This window comes from Cololabis saira, chromosome 7, assembly GCF_033807715.1.
Source record: "Cololabis saira isolate AMF1-May2022 chromosome 7, fColSai1.1, whole genome shotgun sequence".
Taxonomy (NCBI): Eukaryota; Metazoa; Chordata; class Actinopteri; order Beloniformes; family Belonidae; genus Cololabis; species Cololabis saira.
The window spans coordinates 17,656,206-17,677,347 of NC_084593.1; the positions used below are offsets into that span (position 1 = coordinate 17,656,206).

A 21,142-nucleotide genomic window follows, 5' to 3' on the forward strand; every position below is an offset into this window, starting at 1 on the left:
ACAATGAACATTTGATGACTATGCTTCAATATTTGCACATTTTGTGTCTCCATGTATGACACCATTTGTGGTTTTTCATAGTTAAGTAGAATTGCTGTATTTATTTTATGCTCATTTAATGCAGATCTGACAGGATTGTTTATGGATGGGGTGTTACAGAGTTCAGGCTGAGCACATAAACCTTTCATCTTGGTTAGGTAAGGTGAAGTAGTTAAACAGTGTAATGAGAAGATGGAAGTGGAAATAGGAGACATCTGTCAAATGACTCAAACAGTATAATTAACGTGCAGTTCTCCTGTGTTGTGCTCCTTCGTAAATGATTTCCTGACGCATGATTAATACTACGCTAAAGTTGAAGACCTTACATTTCCACTCGCAGCTAGTTCCCTTAAAACCGCGACTGTGAAAGTCTATAATTATCAAAACATAACATGCACCCGTCAATTTGGCCTTTCCATCTATATACCATCAAGCAATTACGGATGCTGGAGATGTCATCTGGAAGGCACCGCCATATTTTCCCCATCAGTCATTGCTCAAAGATTCAGCGCAGTTATAAAAGAGCTCAGAAGGAGATCGATTGCAAGGCTGCACGTTGAAATTTATAGTCACTTGCCACGTGCAGAAGATAGACGCTTACTATGCAAGAGCCCTGTGAGGGCTGCAGAGAATACATTTTGGGATACAGTGTCACAAATAAAAGAAAAATTAAAGCTGCAAGCAGCGATGAACGGGTCCTCGCACCCTTGTGCACGTTCAGGCGTGCTGCAGTGGAAGCATTTGTATGACTTACATGTAGATGTCTTCAGGTCTGGACATTTAGCGGATGACACCACCCACAACTCTCTATATAAAACCATTCAAAAGTTATGGCAGAAAGTAGGAACTACCAAATATGGACTAATCAGATGAAGGGGCGGGTGCGCTTTTTGATGTCTATCGTCGCCACGGTAACGCTTTTGACTGAGAAAAGTAATGTGCATTGTCGCAGGATCTAGACGCACATTTTGATGTATAACACACCTGGGTGCACGTTACGGTTCTGGCGAAGAAGCGGCCGAAGAAATTGCATAAATTGCGCCAAAATTACATGATTAATTCAAAATGGCCGACTTCCTGTTCGGTTTCGGCCATGGCGCCAAGAGACTTTTCTTTAAGTTGCGACATGATACAGGTGTGTAGCGATTTTCGTGCATGTACGTCAAACCGTATTGTGGGGCTTGAGGCACAAAGTTTTCTAGGGGGCGCTGTTGAGCCATTAGGCCACGCCCATTAATGCAAACCATTAAATATCATATTTTTCTCCAGGCCTGGCTTGCGTGCAAAATTTGGTGACTTTTGGGGCACGTTTAGGGGGGCAAAAAGGCCCTCATTTTGTCGGAAAAATAAAAATAAAAAAGAGGGAAAAAAAAAAATAAAATAAAAAATTCCGACAGATACAATAGGGCCTTTGCACTGTAAGTGCTCGGGCCCTAATAACAGAATTAAAACATTTTATTTTCTAAATGTCAGCGGCTGTCTGAACAAGTTTCAATGTTTGTTTGTTTTTTTCCTGTATCTCGGTTTTATTGCCCATTTGCATTCTTGGATCATAATCCGACCCTAAATTCAAGTAGAGCGATGCCAACAGCTCTTGCAAGCTGTGTTAAGGAATAGGCACACAACAAATACAACATCCTTTGACTAGTGTGGTGAGTTAAATTAAACTTTTTATCTATGTATTTTCAGGAGTCATCTCTGGTGGAAAATAACAGCAATAACTGGAATCTTCAAGAGCACTTGTTTATCCCTGCCGTCAGCTAAACAGCTAGCAGCGAAGAGCTCCTTCTAAACTCTTGGAAACAGAAAGTGGTGACAAATTAAATTAATTCACACATTTCTTTAAAAGACAAACAAACAAAGTGCAATAAAGAAAAACAAAATCAAAGCAAGCTATGGAAAAAGCTTGACTCTAAAATAGGTTGCCTGGTTACATCTGTTTCCCAGCTCTATTTTAATCAAAAGAAATCAGCCACTGAAAGTGGCAGTTTCATTGCTCAAGCACACACTGATGCAAATGCTCCGAGCATCCCCTGCCTTTCTGCAGGATGAACGTCAGGTTGAAAGTGATGTGTCTCTAAGGGCACAGGTGGAGGCAGCTACAAAGTCGGATCAACATGTGACACCTCGCCCTGTTGTGCTCATTATCAGCGAATATAAACCGTAGGTGCTTAAGAAGGATGTCTTTGTTTCACTGAAGTGAACGTGATCTATTTAGAAATCTAGCAGAAATGGCTTAGTTACATCCTAAGTGTAGTCGGTGTTTGAAACAAGTAGATCAATTGTGATCTAAAAGACCCTTGTATCATAGATACACCACATTAAGAGTGAAGGCACATCATTTATTAAAGGGATGTTCCAATACAAGCTTCTCCTCTGATTACTATCAAGTGTAAAGAAGCTTGCATAATCTCCCGAGACCAGCATGCTTCTTGCACGTGTAATGAGTCTCAAAGCGAGCTGGTAATGACGCCAATATTACTGTGAAAAAGTTTTACGGCCATTTGAAAACATTTGTCATGCTTGTACCCGAACCAAGGCTGTTCACAAAGACATGTTTGAGAGAACGTCCTCCTTTGGGTTGAGAGAAAAGTGTCAAGAAAAATGTTCCGTCTGTGAAAGGATCTGTTGTTGTACTCGTCTAATTATTTGTACGGGGTCGTAGCAGCTATTCAGTGGGAAGGTTCAGCTTTGAACTTTCAGTGTTAAAGGTTAGTTCTGCTTTGTGTGCAAGTTTTGTTTTCAAGATGACATCTTCATGTAGGAGGCAGAAAGGATGTGCATCAGTCTTTACTCAAAGCAAATTGAAAAGGTTGTAAAGGTTCTTTTTTGCGCTGGAAAAGTACTAACAGTCGAAGGTCCACACTGAAAATTACTCACAAACTTAAATGGACTGGGTCAATGACGAGCAAATGATTTAAGTACATCCAACACAAGATTAGTTGCAAACATACAAAACCCTTCATGGTCTTGCACCACCGCCGCTGAAACAGTTCTTCAGAAGGAAATCTGTGGGTGGTATGAAACTCGGGCGTGTGATAGAGGTGACTGATACCCCATAGACGATGAATGTGTTATCTGTTGTAGGCGGGAACATCTGGAACAGCCTTCCATCTATCTCAATAAGGGATTGTCCCTCATATTCCTTTAAGGGAAATCTCCACGAATGGCTTAAAACGTTTCAAATCTGTCTTCATTAATTGTTTATTGTATTAACAATTGCAGTGTTGTGCGATTTTTAATTATGGGCATGCAAAGTAGTGGCATGACCATATTGCAATCGTCCAGAATGGCCCAGAGGGCAATGTTGCTAGCATTTTGCTAACAAGCTAAAGTCGCAAAAGTCCCACTGCGCACCAGGGGGGTGTACAGCATGACCCCGCTCTGATACGGAAAAAAAAACCCCCCAAAAAATAAAACACGCCCGAGAAACGCTGAAAAAAGAAGGCGATATAATAGTATCTAGAAAAGGTTTCCCTTCTTCTTGTTATTATTCCTCACGCTTTTTTCGTCCGTTAATGCGGCCCAAACCGCAATGTGCACCCATGCATGGCATACATCGTTGGATGCGTCTCCATCGTGCCTCGATGGGCATTACTTTTCTCAGTCAAAGGTGTTACCGTGGCAACGCTAGATGTCAAAAAGCAAAAAAAAGGCGAAAATTCGGACGCTTATTGCTCGGCCGAACTTTATCGTAGAAACATCGTTCAAATCATGCTAACTATTTCGGTTTTTGTGATATTTAACTTTCAATTTAAAAAAAATGTCCATTTTATTTTGGACGCTTGTTGCTAGGCAACAGTTTATCGTACAGACATCATTACAAGATTGACAAACCCGGGACGCGTTGTACTACAACATATTTTAGTCTCATCATGCTAGCTATTACGCTTTTTGAGAATTTAATAATTTAATTAAAATAATTTTCAAGCTAACGGAAATTTGGAAGCTTGTTGTCCGGCAACACAATATCGCAGAGACATCAATCTAACGTTAAAAGACTCGGGACGATGTGGACTTCAAAATACTCAGGTTTCATTAGGCTGTTGTTTACAACTTTTGAGATATTGAAGCCAAATTATCCGTACATGTGGCCCGAACCGCAATGTGCATCCAGGCCTTGGTTTGGTTTATTGGCCATTATAATAACCCCAAACATGGCAAGAACCATCTCCGAAACAACCAAAACAACCTTAAATACAACCACTACAGCCCCAAACCAAAGCAGCGAGAGGGGACGAATGGGCAGTAGGGCCCATATCAAAATTTCCTGAAATTTTCTAGTTGTTGTTGATATTGTGTGTCGTATAATGTTGCTTGTATCTTTTTACTGAGTTTTGCAGGGGTACTGCCAATGCAAATTAGCCTTTTGGCTACAATTGGGTGTATTTACATTTTAAAACGTTTATCAATGTACAATGTACATAGACACAAAATAAAGTGAAAAAATGAAAAAAAAAAAAAAAGAAAAAAACATAACTGCCATGTTTGACTTATTAAGTTAAGTTGGATAAACTTATTTAAACTACTTGTTACCCAACGAGCCAATTCAGTTTGATTTTTGTTTGCATTTTTTCTTCTTTGTTTGTTTGTTTCTAAGGAAGTTCAGACTGTTGATTTCTTTCAAAACATCCCATAAAAATAGCCGGATGATTCTCCAGTCAGGCTTGAGGGTGGTTTGGTCTGAACAGCAGGAAATGAGAGCAGAGGCATGTGGACGGAGGATGGGAGTGCCAAGTGCTGGATTCTGGTTGTAAACATCCACACACACTCGTATGTCCACAAACCCACCGAGAGCCAGACTAACCAACTGCCCGCTCTGTGTCACAACGGCGTCTGCCAGAGCAGCGAGGTTTCCTCCGCGGAGCCATGCTGAAGCGAACGTGGAAAGCAGCATTTTTAATCATATAAAAACGAGACGGGCGCAGGCAGGTTTATGCAGCAGCATCTGGCGTCATCGCCGACTCCTGCCAGGCTGCACATTAGATCAGAATCATTTGCCAGGACAGCAGTGTGAGATGGACAAATGAGAGAACCCCCTCCCGGGTGACCTGATGGCCAAATGGAGAGAGAACAGCACTGCTCTCCGTCTGATTAGGAGCTTATGGAATAAAGAATAGATGAGTTTGAAGGAAGGAGTGCTTACAGAAAATGCTTGCAAAGTTACCCACATACATAATCCTAACAATTGGTCTTTCTTACTTTCTTACATAATATATTTGCACTGGACCTTTTTTCCTTTTAACTACCTCCTCGCACTACTGTAAATACCTCCACACATGTAAATATTGCAATCACCCGTGTATATACTGTATTTCAATCTGTGTAAATCATATAATCACATCTCATCTGTTCATAATATATATTATCATTCATTCATATCTGACCTGCACCTTATAACAACAGTTATTTATTAATCTGCACTATGTACATACATATTATTATTTTTTTGACGCATATAATAGTTGTTGCATTTATCCGAATGGGAATAGACAAAATTGATCAGAGGTAGTTAAATAGTGAACATCAGGGATTTAAGCTTTACTGGAGGCAAAACTAGGAAGCTAATACGTCTCAGTCAAACTATATAATGGAAGAAATAGTTGCAGAGGCTAATAAATTACATTTTCATTAAATGTCCACTTTATTCTTCAAGTTTTGCATGTCTTGCTTTTTCTTTGTAATAGATTTTCTGATCATCTCTTGCAACTTGCATCTAGATAAATTGCAGACGGAGTAATTAAGAAAGGCAAATGTCACATGACTTTCCCCCATAGCACTATTTGACAGCAGATGTATTTCAAATGTAATTGTGATTTTTCACTGCTGAGATGAATGTGGTGTAGATGATGGATGGATTCTTGAGCCTTTATTGTCTAATATGCCGAACAGGCTACACATTTACTGTATAGACCAGAAATGCTGAAGTTTGCTTTCATATTTATGAAAGATTATAATTCCAGCAACTAAAGAATTACTTCTGATCTCAGTTTAATACATGTGAATGATGAACTGTTATTCCGATTTGCTATTGTTATGCTACTGTTGTAAAGATGATTTATTTTTAAACTATTTGAATGCGGAGGAGACCATTTAAATAAATAAATAAAAACAGATGCGAATAAACATGTAGATATGTACATTTATTAATATATGTAGATATATAGATGTATATTATGGATATAGATATGTTATATGTAGGTATGTATATGGATATATTGAGTTATACGTACAGTATTTGTGTATCTATATCTCTATTAGTATAATATATTACTATTAATATATATACTGATTCATACTGGCTTAGTGGTTAGCACTGTTGCCTCACAGCAAGAAGGTCCCCGGTTCGACTCCCAGGCCCAGCAGGGTCTTTCTGTGTGGAGTTTGCATGTTCTCCCTGTGCTTGCTTGGGTTTCCTCTGGGTACTCCGGTTTCCTCCCACAGTCCAAAAACATGCATGCTAGGTAAATTGATCATTCCCTGCGATGGACTGGTGACCTGTCCAGGGTGAACCTGCCTCTCACCTGAAAATAGCTGGGATAGGCTACAGCAGAACCTTGTGACCCTGCAAAGATCTACTCTCATGTAGTATATTGTTCTCTATTATATTATAGTAAAGTACCGGTAATGTAATACTATGCATTATAATTACTTCTATACATACATAGTAGCACTATGCTGGGCGTTTGTTTTGTTTTCTTTTGTTTGCCTTGATTTGTTTGATTTTGACTATATTTGTATATACATATAATTGAGTATTATATCACTGTATTGAACAGTTATTAAAGTAGGGATGGGTGGTTTATAAGTAAGCTTATTGAAACTCATCTTATTATATGTAAGAATGCATGTCAGATTCAGGGGTAGGACTCGATAAGTGTTTACTTCATTCCTACTCCCTATATATATATACACGTAGGGTATATATATATATACCCAGATACAATACATATTATACATAATACATATTTGTATTATGTTTTTTTACTTTTTTGTACTCTTTTTTTTTTACCATGCATGTTCGAAATAAAATCATCAAATCAAATCAATAAATTAACTGTGTATTGTATGTTTTTTACTGCTCAAAGAAAACTGCATGTTTTGAATTTTGTGATTAACTTGTCATAGTTGCTGCAGGGAAGAGAGGCAGACATTGGGCAGCGCTGATAACGTGGGACGGTGTCACATCAGAGGAACCACCGGGGTCAGACGTCTTGGAGATAAGGTGAGAGAGGCTGGACTGAGATTGTTTGTGCATGTACAGAAGAGAGATAGTTAATACACGAGAAGGATGCTGGAGATAGAGCTGTCAGGCAAAACTAAAAAGGAAAGACCAAAGAGGAGATATCTGGAGGTGATGAAAAGAGGATGTGGGTTGGGGGGGAAGATCCAGAAGACACGGCTGTAGATGGAAACAGGTGATCCACTTTGGTGACCCCTAAAGGGAAAAAAAAGAAAACTCTTCCAATCAATGCACCATAACTTGGGAAGCTGGGATGTTATTGTTCATATTGTCACCTCCACTGTCATCAAATGTAGGATAACTAGCTGTCAGGGATGGCCAGTGGGGGAGTATGTTTCAAATGCTATTGCTCTCTGGAATAACAGCTGTTACAGCTCAGTGGGAATCATGTATTTTGGAGATAGCTGGCAGGCTAGTCCAGAAGGCTTTATTTTTCTATTATTAAGTCACATTGGCCACAGTTACATGATGTTTTTTAATTTGGAATTAATTATTCCGAATTAAATAATTCCGAATTAAACTATTTTCCTTCGAGTTTACATGGAAATAGTAATTCCGAATTGAAGTTTACATGGAAAACACATCTGATGAGCTTTATCCAATTCCTCTTAAGATCTGGGGGTTGGGAAGGTTCTGATTGGATAGGGGGGCGGATCGGAAGTTACGTCTACCGGAAGAAAAACAAACTTAGCCGCTACAACTCTGAAAAGTTCACAATTTTTATGTTTCCTGCCATCTGTTCTTTTAATTATTTCCAGGTCCTCCAAGCTATTTCTTAAATAAATGGTCTCTGATCTTGACCACCGTTTACTGCGTGCTGCCATCTTGAAACTTTGTTTAGAAAACAAGCCCAGCGCGGAATATAAGCATCATGGAGACAGACGGGCGAGGGAACGAGCAGCGCAGAAAGACCGGAATTAATTTAAAGCGGAATGAGTGTATACATGATTATTATTCTATTCGGATTTAAAATCGGAATAAACCAGCCACTTACTTCGGAATTAAGTTTAATTCGGAATGGCCATTTTCATTCAGAATTAGGTGTTTATATGTTTTTTACTCATTTTAAATCGGATTTAATTTTAATTCTGAATTAAAGAGGAATTAAACTTCCCATGTAAATGTAACCGGGATTATTTTATTATTTTATTTTTGTATTTATTTTAATTCATTTCTTAGGGTCCTTAAACACCACACACGCAAGCCCAAGTGTTGTGTACGATGTGATGCTAGAAATTCCCACTGTCCATGAAAGCACCTCTTGCACAGACGTTAGCTGCCTGCCACATGCGGCCAAACACAGAAACTCTACTCTCTCTGCAAGCTGCGCAAGCAGCACGGACAGGTCTGTAGTTGTGAACATATAGTTTTATAGTTGGAAGAAATGATTATAAACCGATTATAAACTGATACACTGACAGTTTTTCCGTCAGAGAGGAAGTGCTAAGCAGTCAAATTAACTGTGGAAGTGAACTCCATGCGGAACCCTAATTGGTGTTTCCATTAAGATATCCTTGTGAGTTAGCCACCTAAAAAATAGTTGGTTAGAGTCAAGTTGGTGTCACAGATGATTAAGTTGTGTGTTATTTTGCAACATGATGTGTAATGAAGAAAATACAGTCAAGATATGACCTGTAACACGGAGAGGATATGATGACATAAGTTTTGCTGTTCGTGCTGTCGGCCAAACCCAGCCCCCGAATCTCGCGCTCAGAAGGCACGCCGATTTTTCCCAGTGGCCAGCCGCGGTACTGCAACAAAAAATCCCATGGGGCCCAGAAAGCTTTTTTCCCATAGACCGCAATAGTAAAAGAGAAGCCTCTAAAACTGTTCACAGGAACCTCCAGCTGTAATCACCGGCAATTACTAATCTTTGTATTCTATATTTTTAAGTCATGGACTTTATATCTGTCAAAGATGTTTTCTAACGGCCAGAAAAGTCAAAGAAAAGTCTCTTTCTGGGCGTGACGTCATGGCTGACGTCACACCCGTGTCCGTGCACTCCATGGATGTATTATATTAATACATATTATATAATTATATTATATTAATACATTAATAATATATGTAATACTATACATGTAATAATATACATTAATTAATATATTATATTAATACATATTATATTAATCTTCGCGTCATTGCCCCAGAGCATCATGGGAGGTGACTCAACTGCGCATGCTCTATGGGCCCGTTAACGCGGAAGTAAACCCGGAAGTCAGAAATGTTTTCGGCGTATGCGCTGGCTGAGCAAAATGTATTGAAATGAATGGGTGGCCATTTTCGATCTCCCATCCAGATTCTATTAATAGATCCATGGCTAAGACCTGCTAAGTCTTTGTTCAGGCCGGTGGAAGGTTAAAGGTGAAGGTTTATATATTTTAACTGTGAAAAGCCTTATTGTATGTTAAATTGGGATGTTTATATGTAATTCTGTACAGATGTAGGTTTAAAAATAGTTCATTTTTGACTTTATGGTAATTTTTTCCTGCACACTTGTGTAGGCTGTTTTTTTTCGAGGGAAGATTTCCCCGGTATAGTGGAGCTGTCCCTCCTGTGATCCAGAAATCATCCCGCTGCTTGAGGGTGCCTTCATCCTGTCAGGACGTGGGTTTGTGGATGCTGCACTGTTCCCAGGGACAGTAAGGACAAAATCAGAAGAACCTATCGAAAGAGTTTAATATTTTATTGTGATACTTTTTCCACTGAGATCTCAGGTATTTTTTGTTCTTGGGCCCAAGGTAACCAGAGACTAAAAAAAAGTGACGTCATAAGCTGTTGGAAATGAATAAGAAGAGACAATTAGAATAGTGTGTTTCAATAAATTTGTGTCTTATCACATTTTCTTTTAAAGAAGTGGTTGAGTGTGTTTTATGTGGGCTGGAGTTCTTGAATTGCTACTTCCAATCTCCCTTCCTGAACCTGTGAGAATTTAGAGCTGAGTGAACCTGTGATTAGCTGTTGGTGTTTCATATTCTGGAATATTGTAGATTAAATATTAAACGCCAAGGTCGGGAGTATAGAATCCCTACTAAAGGGACTACAAGACACAGGTTACATAAACGCACTCATTGCTACTTAGTTATGTTAGGATTTCCTACAAGTTTGAATGTAGTTAAATTGTAGAAGGTACTCGTATTACTTTCACAGATGACTTTATTTCTTTATAAAACTTTATAAACCCTATAAATCATCTTATTTGCATTGCGCAAATAGCAAATCTTAACATTTCCAACAATTTTACAGCTTTGCAGAGTTGGTAAATTACAGGCTCCTGGTCATCAGCTCTGCTCATTCGCCAACTGTTTTGGTCGTCGTTAAATTACTTTCTTGTGCCTGTATTTGCAGATCAGCAAATCTACGACCTTAGTTTTTAAAAGTCTTATACTAGAACTTTACTCTGTTTGTCAGCATTTTTGACGTCTTCTCTCTCTGACTTTGTTTGTGGCTCAAAAGTCCCAAATACGGCACGTTCAGTTAGAAATGGAAGAATTTATTGTTGATCTTCAGTACTATGAAATAAACAAACAGTTGTAAGGTAGAGATAAATAACTTTGGTACATCAATGATGTAATTAAAAATGGCAACAAAAAAAAAAAAAGGAAAATGTAAGCTAATACTACTGTACAGGGACAAATGTAGCAAAGAAGGCATGTGTGACCTAAATTCCCTTTTGTTAAAGAAATAAATATCTGACAAGATGTCGCAAACATAGCTAGACTTTAGGCACTCAAGCAAGCAGATCTGATGTTAAATCAAACGCAGACTTTCTGATGGATGGCCACCTGATCATGTACAAGTTCTTTTCCTTGAGAATTTTTAAGGAAGAAAAAGAGACAATAATATAGAAAAAAAAGTAAAGTAAAAATATTTACACGGGAGGCAGCTGCATTTAAACACTGATTGAATCTGCAGTGAAAATAGGGACAGAGCAAAGGAATACTACTTATAAAGAGCACCTTTCTTTGCCGTCATGGTAATAATAGAGATGACGGAGTAAGGCAGCTGGAGTCAGCTCACTTATAGACATGAAAAAGGAGTGGAACAAAGAAGCTCCCATTTTCCATGACACATTCATCCAACACTGACTGAACTTAAAAAAAAGGGGCAAAGATCCCTCAATGTTCATATCTTGTAGGAGCTGAAGAAGATAAGTCTTCGGAGGCAATACTGTAGTCCACATCTTGTCCAGTGACATTTTTTTCTCTCCAAAGCACACCATTGGTATTCCACAGCAGCCGTGTCTTTTCAGGAGATTTATTAGATTCCAGTCTGTTTCTGCTTCATCCAATTAGTGAAAGGACAACAGGATAAAGGGGGAATCTCGTTAGCTCCCAGTGGAAGTGGATGAGAGAGCGAGCGCAGCGGCGGGGGTTCATCTCCAAACTCCTGAGTGTGGCTATAATGCATGTCTGAGGTCAGTCCGAGTCGTCTCTACACACACAAGTGCACTCTTCATGGTGCTCCAAGGGCACGTCGGCCATGGACTTCTGCAGGCCTCTCCCACCGCTCCGATGTTTCAACAGAAGAACCTGTCAAGACAAAAGGGACAGCTAAGCTTAGTTATACCGCGGTCCTGTGTGAATACTCGATTCTGATTGGCTGGCAGGTGTAGGTTAAAAGTGATAACCTACACCTAGAAAACAAGTTTGGTCAAATTGATATCTTTAATATCATTGCGCTGTATCAACTGCCAGGTGGTAACCACGGCAACGGAGATTCAGAGAAGAAGGGCCGCAGGATGGCGACATGAGTGATTTTGTAATTTCTTTTAATTTATTTGGTGAATTTAACAATTTTGATGACTGGGATGCAGAAGAGGAGAGAAAAGAAAATAGCCGAGCGGAGCTGAACGGACTAGAATATCTCCCGTTACCAAGGAAACTGAGTTATGGCTTGTTAAAAAACTTTGTAACTTAGCAGGTTCCAACAGCTGCAGACGAGAGGTTAAATAGTCGCTCAGCCGCTCAGCTGTGGCTTGTTTTAAAACTAATGATTTCAACTGAAAACACATTAAAGCATGAATAACTGATTTAATTTTTGTTTTTTGGTAAGTGACCGTGGTATAAGCGGGACATCGCGGAGGATCACGCCCCTGCGTCTTCCATATATTTATGATAATGTACACCTCATCGGGCATTATCCCTTACATATGCTTGGATTTCTTAGCATGTTATTGACCGACAAGTTCATAAACGCCTTTCTGGAAGTAGATTGACCGACCAAACGCTGACCAAAATGCCTCTGGGGGCAACTAGATGCCTTTTTTAAAAAGAAATCCCTTTTAATGGCTCAAGGGCGACACATATTCAGCCAAAACAAATCAAACAGGAGTTCTCAGATTTGCCTGTGGCTGAATAAATACTCGCGGCTGAGGCTGCTGCCTCCGCGACCCGGGAACGGATAAGCGGCGGACGATGGATGGATGGATGGATGAATAAATACTCTTACTCTAATTTTTTTCCCTTCTTTGTACTGTGTGGAAGGCTGAGGTTAATTTTTCATTGGAAACTATAAATATATATATATATATATAGCACTTTTACTTTCAGCCCTTCGTGTCCGACCCTTAAGTTGAGGAAGTTATGTTGGTTAGGGTTCCGGATTTTTCTTGCTTTATTTATTTTTACAGACATTGTTTTATTGCTTTCTTCAAGGGTAGAACTTCATCAATATTTGTTCAGCATTTGATAGAGTTGGTTTAAACTATTTAAACTTGTCTCAAATAATCCAGATAGCCCTCCACAAGCTTCTCACAATATCTTGCTGGAATTTTAAAACCATTCTTCTTGTCAGAGCTGCTGGAGTTGACTCATGTTTTTGGGCCTTTTTTGCCCACACATGCCTTTTCAGTGCCACCCACAGATTTGCTTTGAGACTGAGGTTTGGCCTCAAATGGCAACACCATTTTGTAGCTCATATGGAAGTATGCTTGGAACCAATGTCAATTTAGAAGAGCCAGCTCAAGTCTTGAGACGTTTCTTCTGGATATTTAGGTGATTGTCTTTCCTCACGATGCTGTGCATTGTGGTGCTGCGACCCCCGTACTTCACAGCTGGGACGGTGCTCTGAAGCTTGCAATGGTCATTATGAACAAACAACTCAATTCTAGTCTAATCAGACTTAATTATATATTGTCTCCATGTGCACATGAAAACTGTAATACATTATTTTTATTTGATGGTTTTGGACCGTGGGCTTCCTGGTGTTGTGATGGACTGGAGACCTGTTCAGGGTGAACCTCTGCCTATCACCGGGATCCAGCAGAACCCCAAGACCCTAAATAGGAATAGAGGGTCTGCATTGACGTCACTTCCCCACTGGACCAGCCCTCTTACTCGCACTGAGTGGCAAAACATCAGCAAAAACGGCTGAAACTAGTGGAGAAGACGGGTGTGGCAGGGTGGAGTAGCTGCAGCCACTCAGGCTGACGGGGCACAGGTGTGTCCCATCAGCCTCTCCACCCTGCCAGCCTTGATAAGGAGGACTGGGAGACTGCAGCTGGTTCGGACTGAGAAGCTTCTGCAGAGAAGCAGAAACTGCTGGTCGTGGTGCTTGTGCACGTGTGGTGGTGTCGTGTGTGCAATAAAAGGGTTCTGCACAAAACTCCGTGTCCTCCTCTATCCTGTCGGTCGGGCCCCGTAGCACTCGCACTGCTACACTGGCGCCCAACGTGGGGACCGACAGGATAGAGAACACAGGTTTTCAGTGCATGAACTCTTTATTTTCTCCAGACACACCCAAGACACACGTGCGCAGCAGAACCTTCAGCAGAGCAGACGAGACCCTTTCTGCTGTGCAGCCATGCCTTATCAAGGCTGGCAGGGTGGAGAGGTTGATTGGGGCCACCTGTGCCCCAATCAACCTGAGTGGCTGCAGCTCCTCCACCCTGCCACAACGGGATAACAGGCGATTATCGGCTTAAATTAGCTTCAGTTGGACTTGACAGTGACTCGTACAGTTACCCCAAGAACCAGTGGTCCCCATAATAGGTCCCCTTTAAGAGAGACAAATGGATCGCTGCAATTCGCAGAAACAACTGGATTTCATGCACTGAAACGTGGATTTGCGGTTCCCATTTTGTATCAGGTAATGTTGGATTTTTGGGTAGCTAACGTTAAACGGTCAAATCATAAAGTTCCCTTTAATTTCTCCAACAAATCCTGCCTTGAAGTAGGACCAAGCGTCAAGACTTTTGTAAGCCTTCAAGCTTTGCTTCGTGTATTTCCCCGGCGTAGAAATTAAGTACATATAAATATCAGGAAACTGGATTCGTGGCCAAATATTAATGTCCATGGACCACTGGTTCTTGGGGTAACTGTACGGGTCACTGTCAAGTCCAAATGACGCTAATTTAAGCCGATAATCGGCTGTTATCCCGTCTTCTCCACAGTTTCCCCGACTAGTTGCAGCCATTTTTACTGATGTTTTGCCACTCCTCTCGACGTGGCCTTTCAACTCATGTCAGTCCATAGACTGTTTTCCCATGGATTATGATCTCTTCCCAGTTTCAGTTAGCATATTTACAAAGAATTTGATTGTTGCTCTGCTCCCATCCCTTTTAAACATGCACATCATTGTCTGAGCAGCTGGACACGGGGCCTTCGGGCATCTGGAACTTGTACCCAAGTATGAACCAGACATGTTTTTGATGTCGATAGTGATAATGATAATAATGACAATGTTTTTGATGTTGTACTTGCTTTCTTTTTTATTGTCCCATGATGTCATGCGATGAGGTCCTTGGGTTTGAGGGTGTAGCTTGGAATACATCCACAAGTGTGCCTCCAATTAACTCCAATGATGTCAGACTAAGTAAAAACCTTCTCATGCCAAAACACAATCGCAGAAGATTCTTCTATCTGTTTTAGGCCCCAGCCAACTTAGAGCATGTCAAGTTCTGACTTCAAGAGACAAGTTTTCTTTAAGATGTGCATTATTATAGAAGTGCATTATTGCTTTCTTCGATCTAACATTTAACAAATACAAACCAGTCTTGCCAAATAGGAGTTTAAGTTGAACTGGGACCACAACATGAAAATCATCTTTAAAGCACCATCAATAAACCTTCTAACTTTCAGATCTGATCTTTCTTGCCTGTTGAATGTGATTAAAATTCCTTTTGTGGCATTTCTTTAAAAAAAAAAAAACTTTGTGTACATAAATTGATTTAATCTCCAGTGTAAAAAAAAACCACATTGTGAATCTTGTGTCTATTAAAACAAATCAATAGTTTTTTTTGTTCCAGTTTTTGGAGTAAGACTGAGTTGCTTTATGAGTGTGTCTTTCAGATAACAAATGATTAAAAGAGTGACTATCACAAGCATGTCATCATCTCAAGAGCAAACGGATGATTACCTCGTGGTATTTCTTGGTGACCCTGGCAGGAATGCACTGGCAGTCGTAGCAGCGGTGAGAGCAGCAGGCACAGTTTCCACCGCAGCGCTTCACCAGGAGGCAGCTGGGCCAGAAAATGGCATCTGTCCTTTTCAGCTCCTCACGCAAGGAGACGGAGTAGTTGCGTGGCGTGCAGCTGTACAGCCGAACCTCGTCCCTCAGCATGTTTAGATCGGCTCCCCCTTGAGAGACGCACAATAAACCGTTGAAATCACCTCAGAACCAGTTTTCAGGCGTCACTTTCTATAATTTGCTTTTCTGACTTTTGCATTTGATTTGATTTGATTTGAAGATTTTATCTCGAACATGCATGATAAAAAAAGAGTACAAAAAAGTGAAAAAACAGAATACAAATATATATATATATATATATATATATATACCAACATGCTCGAAACGGAGTAGGAATGAAGTAAGCACTTATCGAGTCCTACCCCTGAATCTGACATACATTCTTACGAGTTTCAATAACTGTTCAATACAGTGATATAATACTCAATTATACAGTATGTATATATAAATATAGTCAAAATCAAAGCAAATCAAGGCAAACAAAAGAAAACAAAACAAACGTCCAGCATTTAGTTGTGCTGCTATGTATGTATGTAGTAATAGAAGTAATTATAATGTATAGTATTACATTATCATTACTTTACTATAATACTACAATATAATAGAGAACAATAGACAGCAATGGTATTAACAATATACTTGAATAACTATATAAGAGTAGATATGCTATATATACACTGGTTCATATATTTACCTCCAATTATATACATAAAATTACTATAAATCTATATATTGACATATATATAACTATAAATCAGTATATATTAATAGAGATATAGATACACAAATACTGTACGTATAATACAACTCAATATATCCATATACATACCTACATCTAACATATCTATATCCATAATATACGTCTATATATCTACATACATTAATAAATGTACATATCTACATGTTTATTCGCATCTGTATTTTGAATAGAATGTTTCTTTGTATCTTTTTTTAAATGGTGATATGTTTTGACTTTGTTTTAGCTCCATGTTCAGGCTGTTCCACAGTTTTTTCTCCGCAGGTCGACATGCAGAATCTCTTTACTGTTTGTGCGTCTGTTGATTTAATTAACTCAAAACAGAAAAAGCTAGATGTGGCCAACCTCTTGACTTCTTGTTGTGAATGAAGGATTTCCCCAGCACGAGCCAGGTGGGTTTGTACAGCTCCTCCATGTCCAGCTGCCACTGCTCGGGTTCCAGGTACTTCATGACCTCCTCCACGGTGCTGAGCTCTCCCACGGCTTCGGAGAGCTGCTCCATGGTCTGCTGGGCCTGGGGGGGAACCGGGGGGACCTCCGGTTCTGACACACTCTGCACACAAATCAACACAAAGAATGAGGAAAGAGCCAACAGAAGGGTGATTGTTTTCAGTAATTAACACAAGTTACAACAGAAAAATGTATTTATATAAAGAATTCTGCATTTGTACGGTTTCATTCCACATAAAGCTGCACTCTAATGCCCCGTTTACACGTAGCAAAAACGGTGGTGTTTTCATGGGTTTTGGCCGTTCGTTTACACGAAAACGAAGCTCAAAGTCACCAAAAACGATCATTGAAAACTCCGGCCAAAGTGGAGATTTGCAAAAACTCCGTCTTCACGTTTGCTTGTAAACAGAGGGAAAACGGACATTTAGGCTTCAGAACGTCACATTATGAAACAGAAACGTCACCAGCGTCATGTGTGCGACCTGTGTTTACAATTTGTTTGGCCACCTTCAACATTTTTCCTTGTATTTTACCTGTTTTATTTTCTAACGTCACACTTAAAAGTAACTCCACTTCTCTGTCACTCCAAACGAAAGACTCTCGTTCATCTTGGAAGTTACTCGTGTCATTTGTTGACGTTTTTTTCCAGGATTCTGATTGGCTAGCATGACTTTATGCTTCTCATTACACTGCCCCCTGTAGGTTTGGCTGATCATAGCACCTTAACAGCGTATTTATGCAGTTTCGTGTAAATGATGGTATTTTTCAAAACGTAGAGGGGGAAATTGTAAATTGTAAATACCTGGCTATGTGGAAACTTGGCCTAAAAAGGTGTTTGATTTGAATCTGTTCACCACATAAAGCTCATTTCTGATGTACAACCCTTTTTTTTTAATATATTTTTATCCTGGTTTTTTCCCCATTTTATCACCCAGTGCTCCTACCTAACAGTCCTGGGCATTGCCATCCTCTACCAACCCCGGGATGGCCCCGCACTGAGCTCAGATCTCCTCCTTAACCTGAGGAGTGAGCAGGCCGCATCTTTTAACCACGGGGTGGTGTTTCTCCTGCACTACCTGCTGCGCCACCGTGCCCCGATGTACAACCCTTTTAACAATGATGTTGCTGTAGCAATGCAACACAAGTCATGTTCACACAAAACCCAGTTCTTTGCTGAGTGAAAGTAACATTGAGAGGGTTTGAAAGGAAATGCCAAACTTTTGCAATCCAGCAAATATCTGTATGTGTCCGACCTAAATCTGGGGCCTGGTTCGGGATATATCCACCGTCCACATCGCTCCTCTGTGAATTCAACCGCCTGGGTTCACTAGTGTGCGGTCCAACTGGGACACAGATAAGACACCCATGTGTCCATGTTCATAGGCCAATGTGGAGCCGATAGACGATCCCATACGTGGCCCCATTTATCGCTGCACTTTCATATTCATTTTTTCAGCCTATTTTATAACTTTTATAACTCAGATTGACCCCACATACAAATGTTAGCTGGGAAGCTGGTGATAAAGGAGAGGAGGTGGGTACATTATGGGCTTTGACATTTATCAAACACTGCATCTTTTCCCCACGGCATAACTAAAAGAGCAGATTTTTCAGGGCTTGTTTCACTGTCAATGACCAACATATGACCCTTTACAACCATGTATGACCATATTTGTCAGTCAATATTGTCAGGCTGCAAAATATTTACACCCTGACGATATTGATTATTGACAATGACTTTGACAACAGACACCATGAATGCTCAGAGTTGTTGGAGGGCTAAAAAAAACCCTGTTCCTGTAATGTGTGTGAGCAAAGTGTATGCCATGGGAAGCACATTTTCCATTTGTCCATGATATCAAGATCAAGATATCACTGGAAGACCTTTTATGGTGATACAATCAGTGAACTGTGTATGCAGAAATAGCTGCATTGATCACTCATCAAGATTTACAAAAAGTGATTCAAATTTTAATGACTGAGATTTATTTTAGTGTAAAAATAAATTCTTGTGAAAAATTATCTTCATGTCATGTGAATATTTGACTTTTGGTTTAAACATTCATTCCCTGAATGGTTTCCTGAAATAGGAGAACAAAAATAACACTTTAAATGTACTTTTTTGAGGCGTAATGTACACATTTCAAACAAACACTTCCCTGAAATGGAAAAAGCAAGTACACATCTGCAGCCGTATCATATTCACTTCCTTAGAACCAGTGAATATGGATCAGGTGCCGGTGATTAGAACTTGACTGACAGCTTGTTGGCTTGCAACCCCCCCCCAAAAAAACCTTCTGATGACCTGTAAAAAAACAAAAGGCTTTCTTTAACTTTTCATGCCAAGAACGAAGAGCTCAAGACGTCTAGAAAAAGCAAAAAAGGAAAGATTGTAGGTGCTTTGAATCTGGCAAGGGATTTGAAACAATCTCTGTATTATGTGAAATAAATGTTTCCAACGTGTAGAAAATCCTCCAACACTGGGGCCAATTTGAGAAGACTGCCAACTTGTTCAATACTTGCAGCCGAAGCAGATTCAGTCCCAAAGCAGACCGAATTAAGGAATCACAACACTTACAAAGGATCGGCAGTTTCCTTTTTGGAGTCTTTGAACAAAAACAGCAGAGACAAGGCATTTTGGAGTAATGTGTTACGGACAGAGTAATCCAGTATTAGAGTTGCTTGACCTCATTTGACCGTGCTCGAGGTTTATGTGCCATATGTTTGAATGTTAAAGTTGAACACAATGTGGACTTTTCACAGCACACTAGCAAGTCAACCAGGAAATGGCTCAAAAACAAGAAAATGGACCACATAGAGCCCAAAGCTCTGTCATTAAAACATTATGGGAAGGATTTAACAATGTATGTCAAGTGTATATTGACAATAAATGTCATATTATTACAAAACTGAAATGATTAATAATTAAAAACAGTTCGTCCCACTTTAAATGGTATTTATGGGAAATAGTTGTTTTGGTGTGAATGTCTTTTTCAGGCTGAGAAACAAAACACAAATCAAAGATACATTTCCACAGCAGCTTTATAATCTTTTACAATTACCAGACAGAACAAGTTCAATGTCATCTGGGATGGAAATGCAGTTCAAATCCCTAAAAGATCTACTTATTCACAAGACATGTGCTTTGACTTTTCTTGGCCAGCACTCTTTATGGTGGAATTTTAGTGAACCAAAGTGTAACTGACATTTAGCAGATTGGAAATTACTTAAGTTTAAAAAAGACTGTATTTAACCTGCTCCGGAGGCTATATATTTCAGTCGACATGCCTGAATTTTTAATGAGACTGAAAGAAAATATGTCCTGTCTCACTTTTTCAAGGAAAAGACAGGTGAGCAGCTTTCCCTCATTTGGGGCACCGATGTTTGCAGGATTCTCTTGTGGCTCTGCTGCAAATATAAAAAAAATACACATAGGTATGTACCTATGGACATGTGTATGTATGTGTGTGTGTGTGTGTGTGTGTGTGTGTGTGTGTGTGTGTGTGTGTGTGTGTGTGTGTGTATACATATATATGTATATACATTATGCGTGTATGTATGTATATGTGTAAGTATATGTACTGTATGTACTATTGTATTATTGTATTATTGCTTATATAAATACTGTATGGAATGCTATTTATTAATGACATTGCACTAGCTTATAAAAGCTACACATTTTTTGTGAAAAGGGTCGGCGTCATAAGCTTAGGCTTCAGTCTACACCTTTTGGTCCTTGGTTTTTAGTTCAAATTGTATAAAATTGTATAAATATATATATATATACTGTATATATATATATTTTTTTTTTTTTTTTTTTTTGTATTACACTGACGACTTACACCTGTACTTGGGTTATTGTGTTGTGGAAATTGAAAGGACCAATAAACTAAACTAAACATTGTGGCACTCATGATGGCTAATATATGTCATTGTGGTTTCAATGATCACGGTGGCAGTTTGAGACAAATTTGTCAACAAGCCGATTTCCGAGACAAATAGATATTTAAGCAAAATTATTAATTTTAGACTAATCCTCAAATGTTGTTAATCAAAAATATACACTTTCTCAAATGAAATGGTATATAAACTAAGCAAGCATTCATTGAGATTAAGAAGAAATCATTATATTTCTACTAACTCAGTCATATGGTGGTGAATGTATTCAAAATACTCTAAAGTCT

General features: G+C 39.4%; 1 protein-coding gene across 1 annotated transcript in view; it reads right to left on the reverse strand.

The window, feature by feature from the left end:
- Positions 1–9,999: 9,999 nt before the first annotated feature.
- Positions 10,000–21,142, reverse strand: part of pdgfc (platelet derived growth factor c) — a 90,430-nt gene continuing 79,287 nt past the window's right edge. Inside the window, exons 4-6 of the mRNA XM_061724892.1 lie at positions 16,854–17,061; positions 15,641–15,861; positions 10,000–11,814 (exon numbers count right to left, since the gene is read on the reverse strand). Coding sequence (XP_061580876.1) covers positions 11,701–11,814; positions 15,641–15,861; positions 16,854–17,061 — 543 coding nt within the window. The 3' untranslated portion in view covers positions 10,000–11,700. The remainder of the gene's footprint in view (positions 11,815–15,640; positions 15,862–16,853; positions 17,062–21,142) is intronic.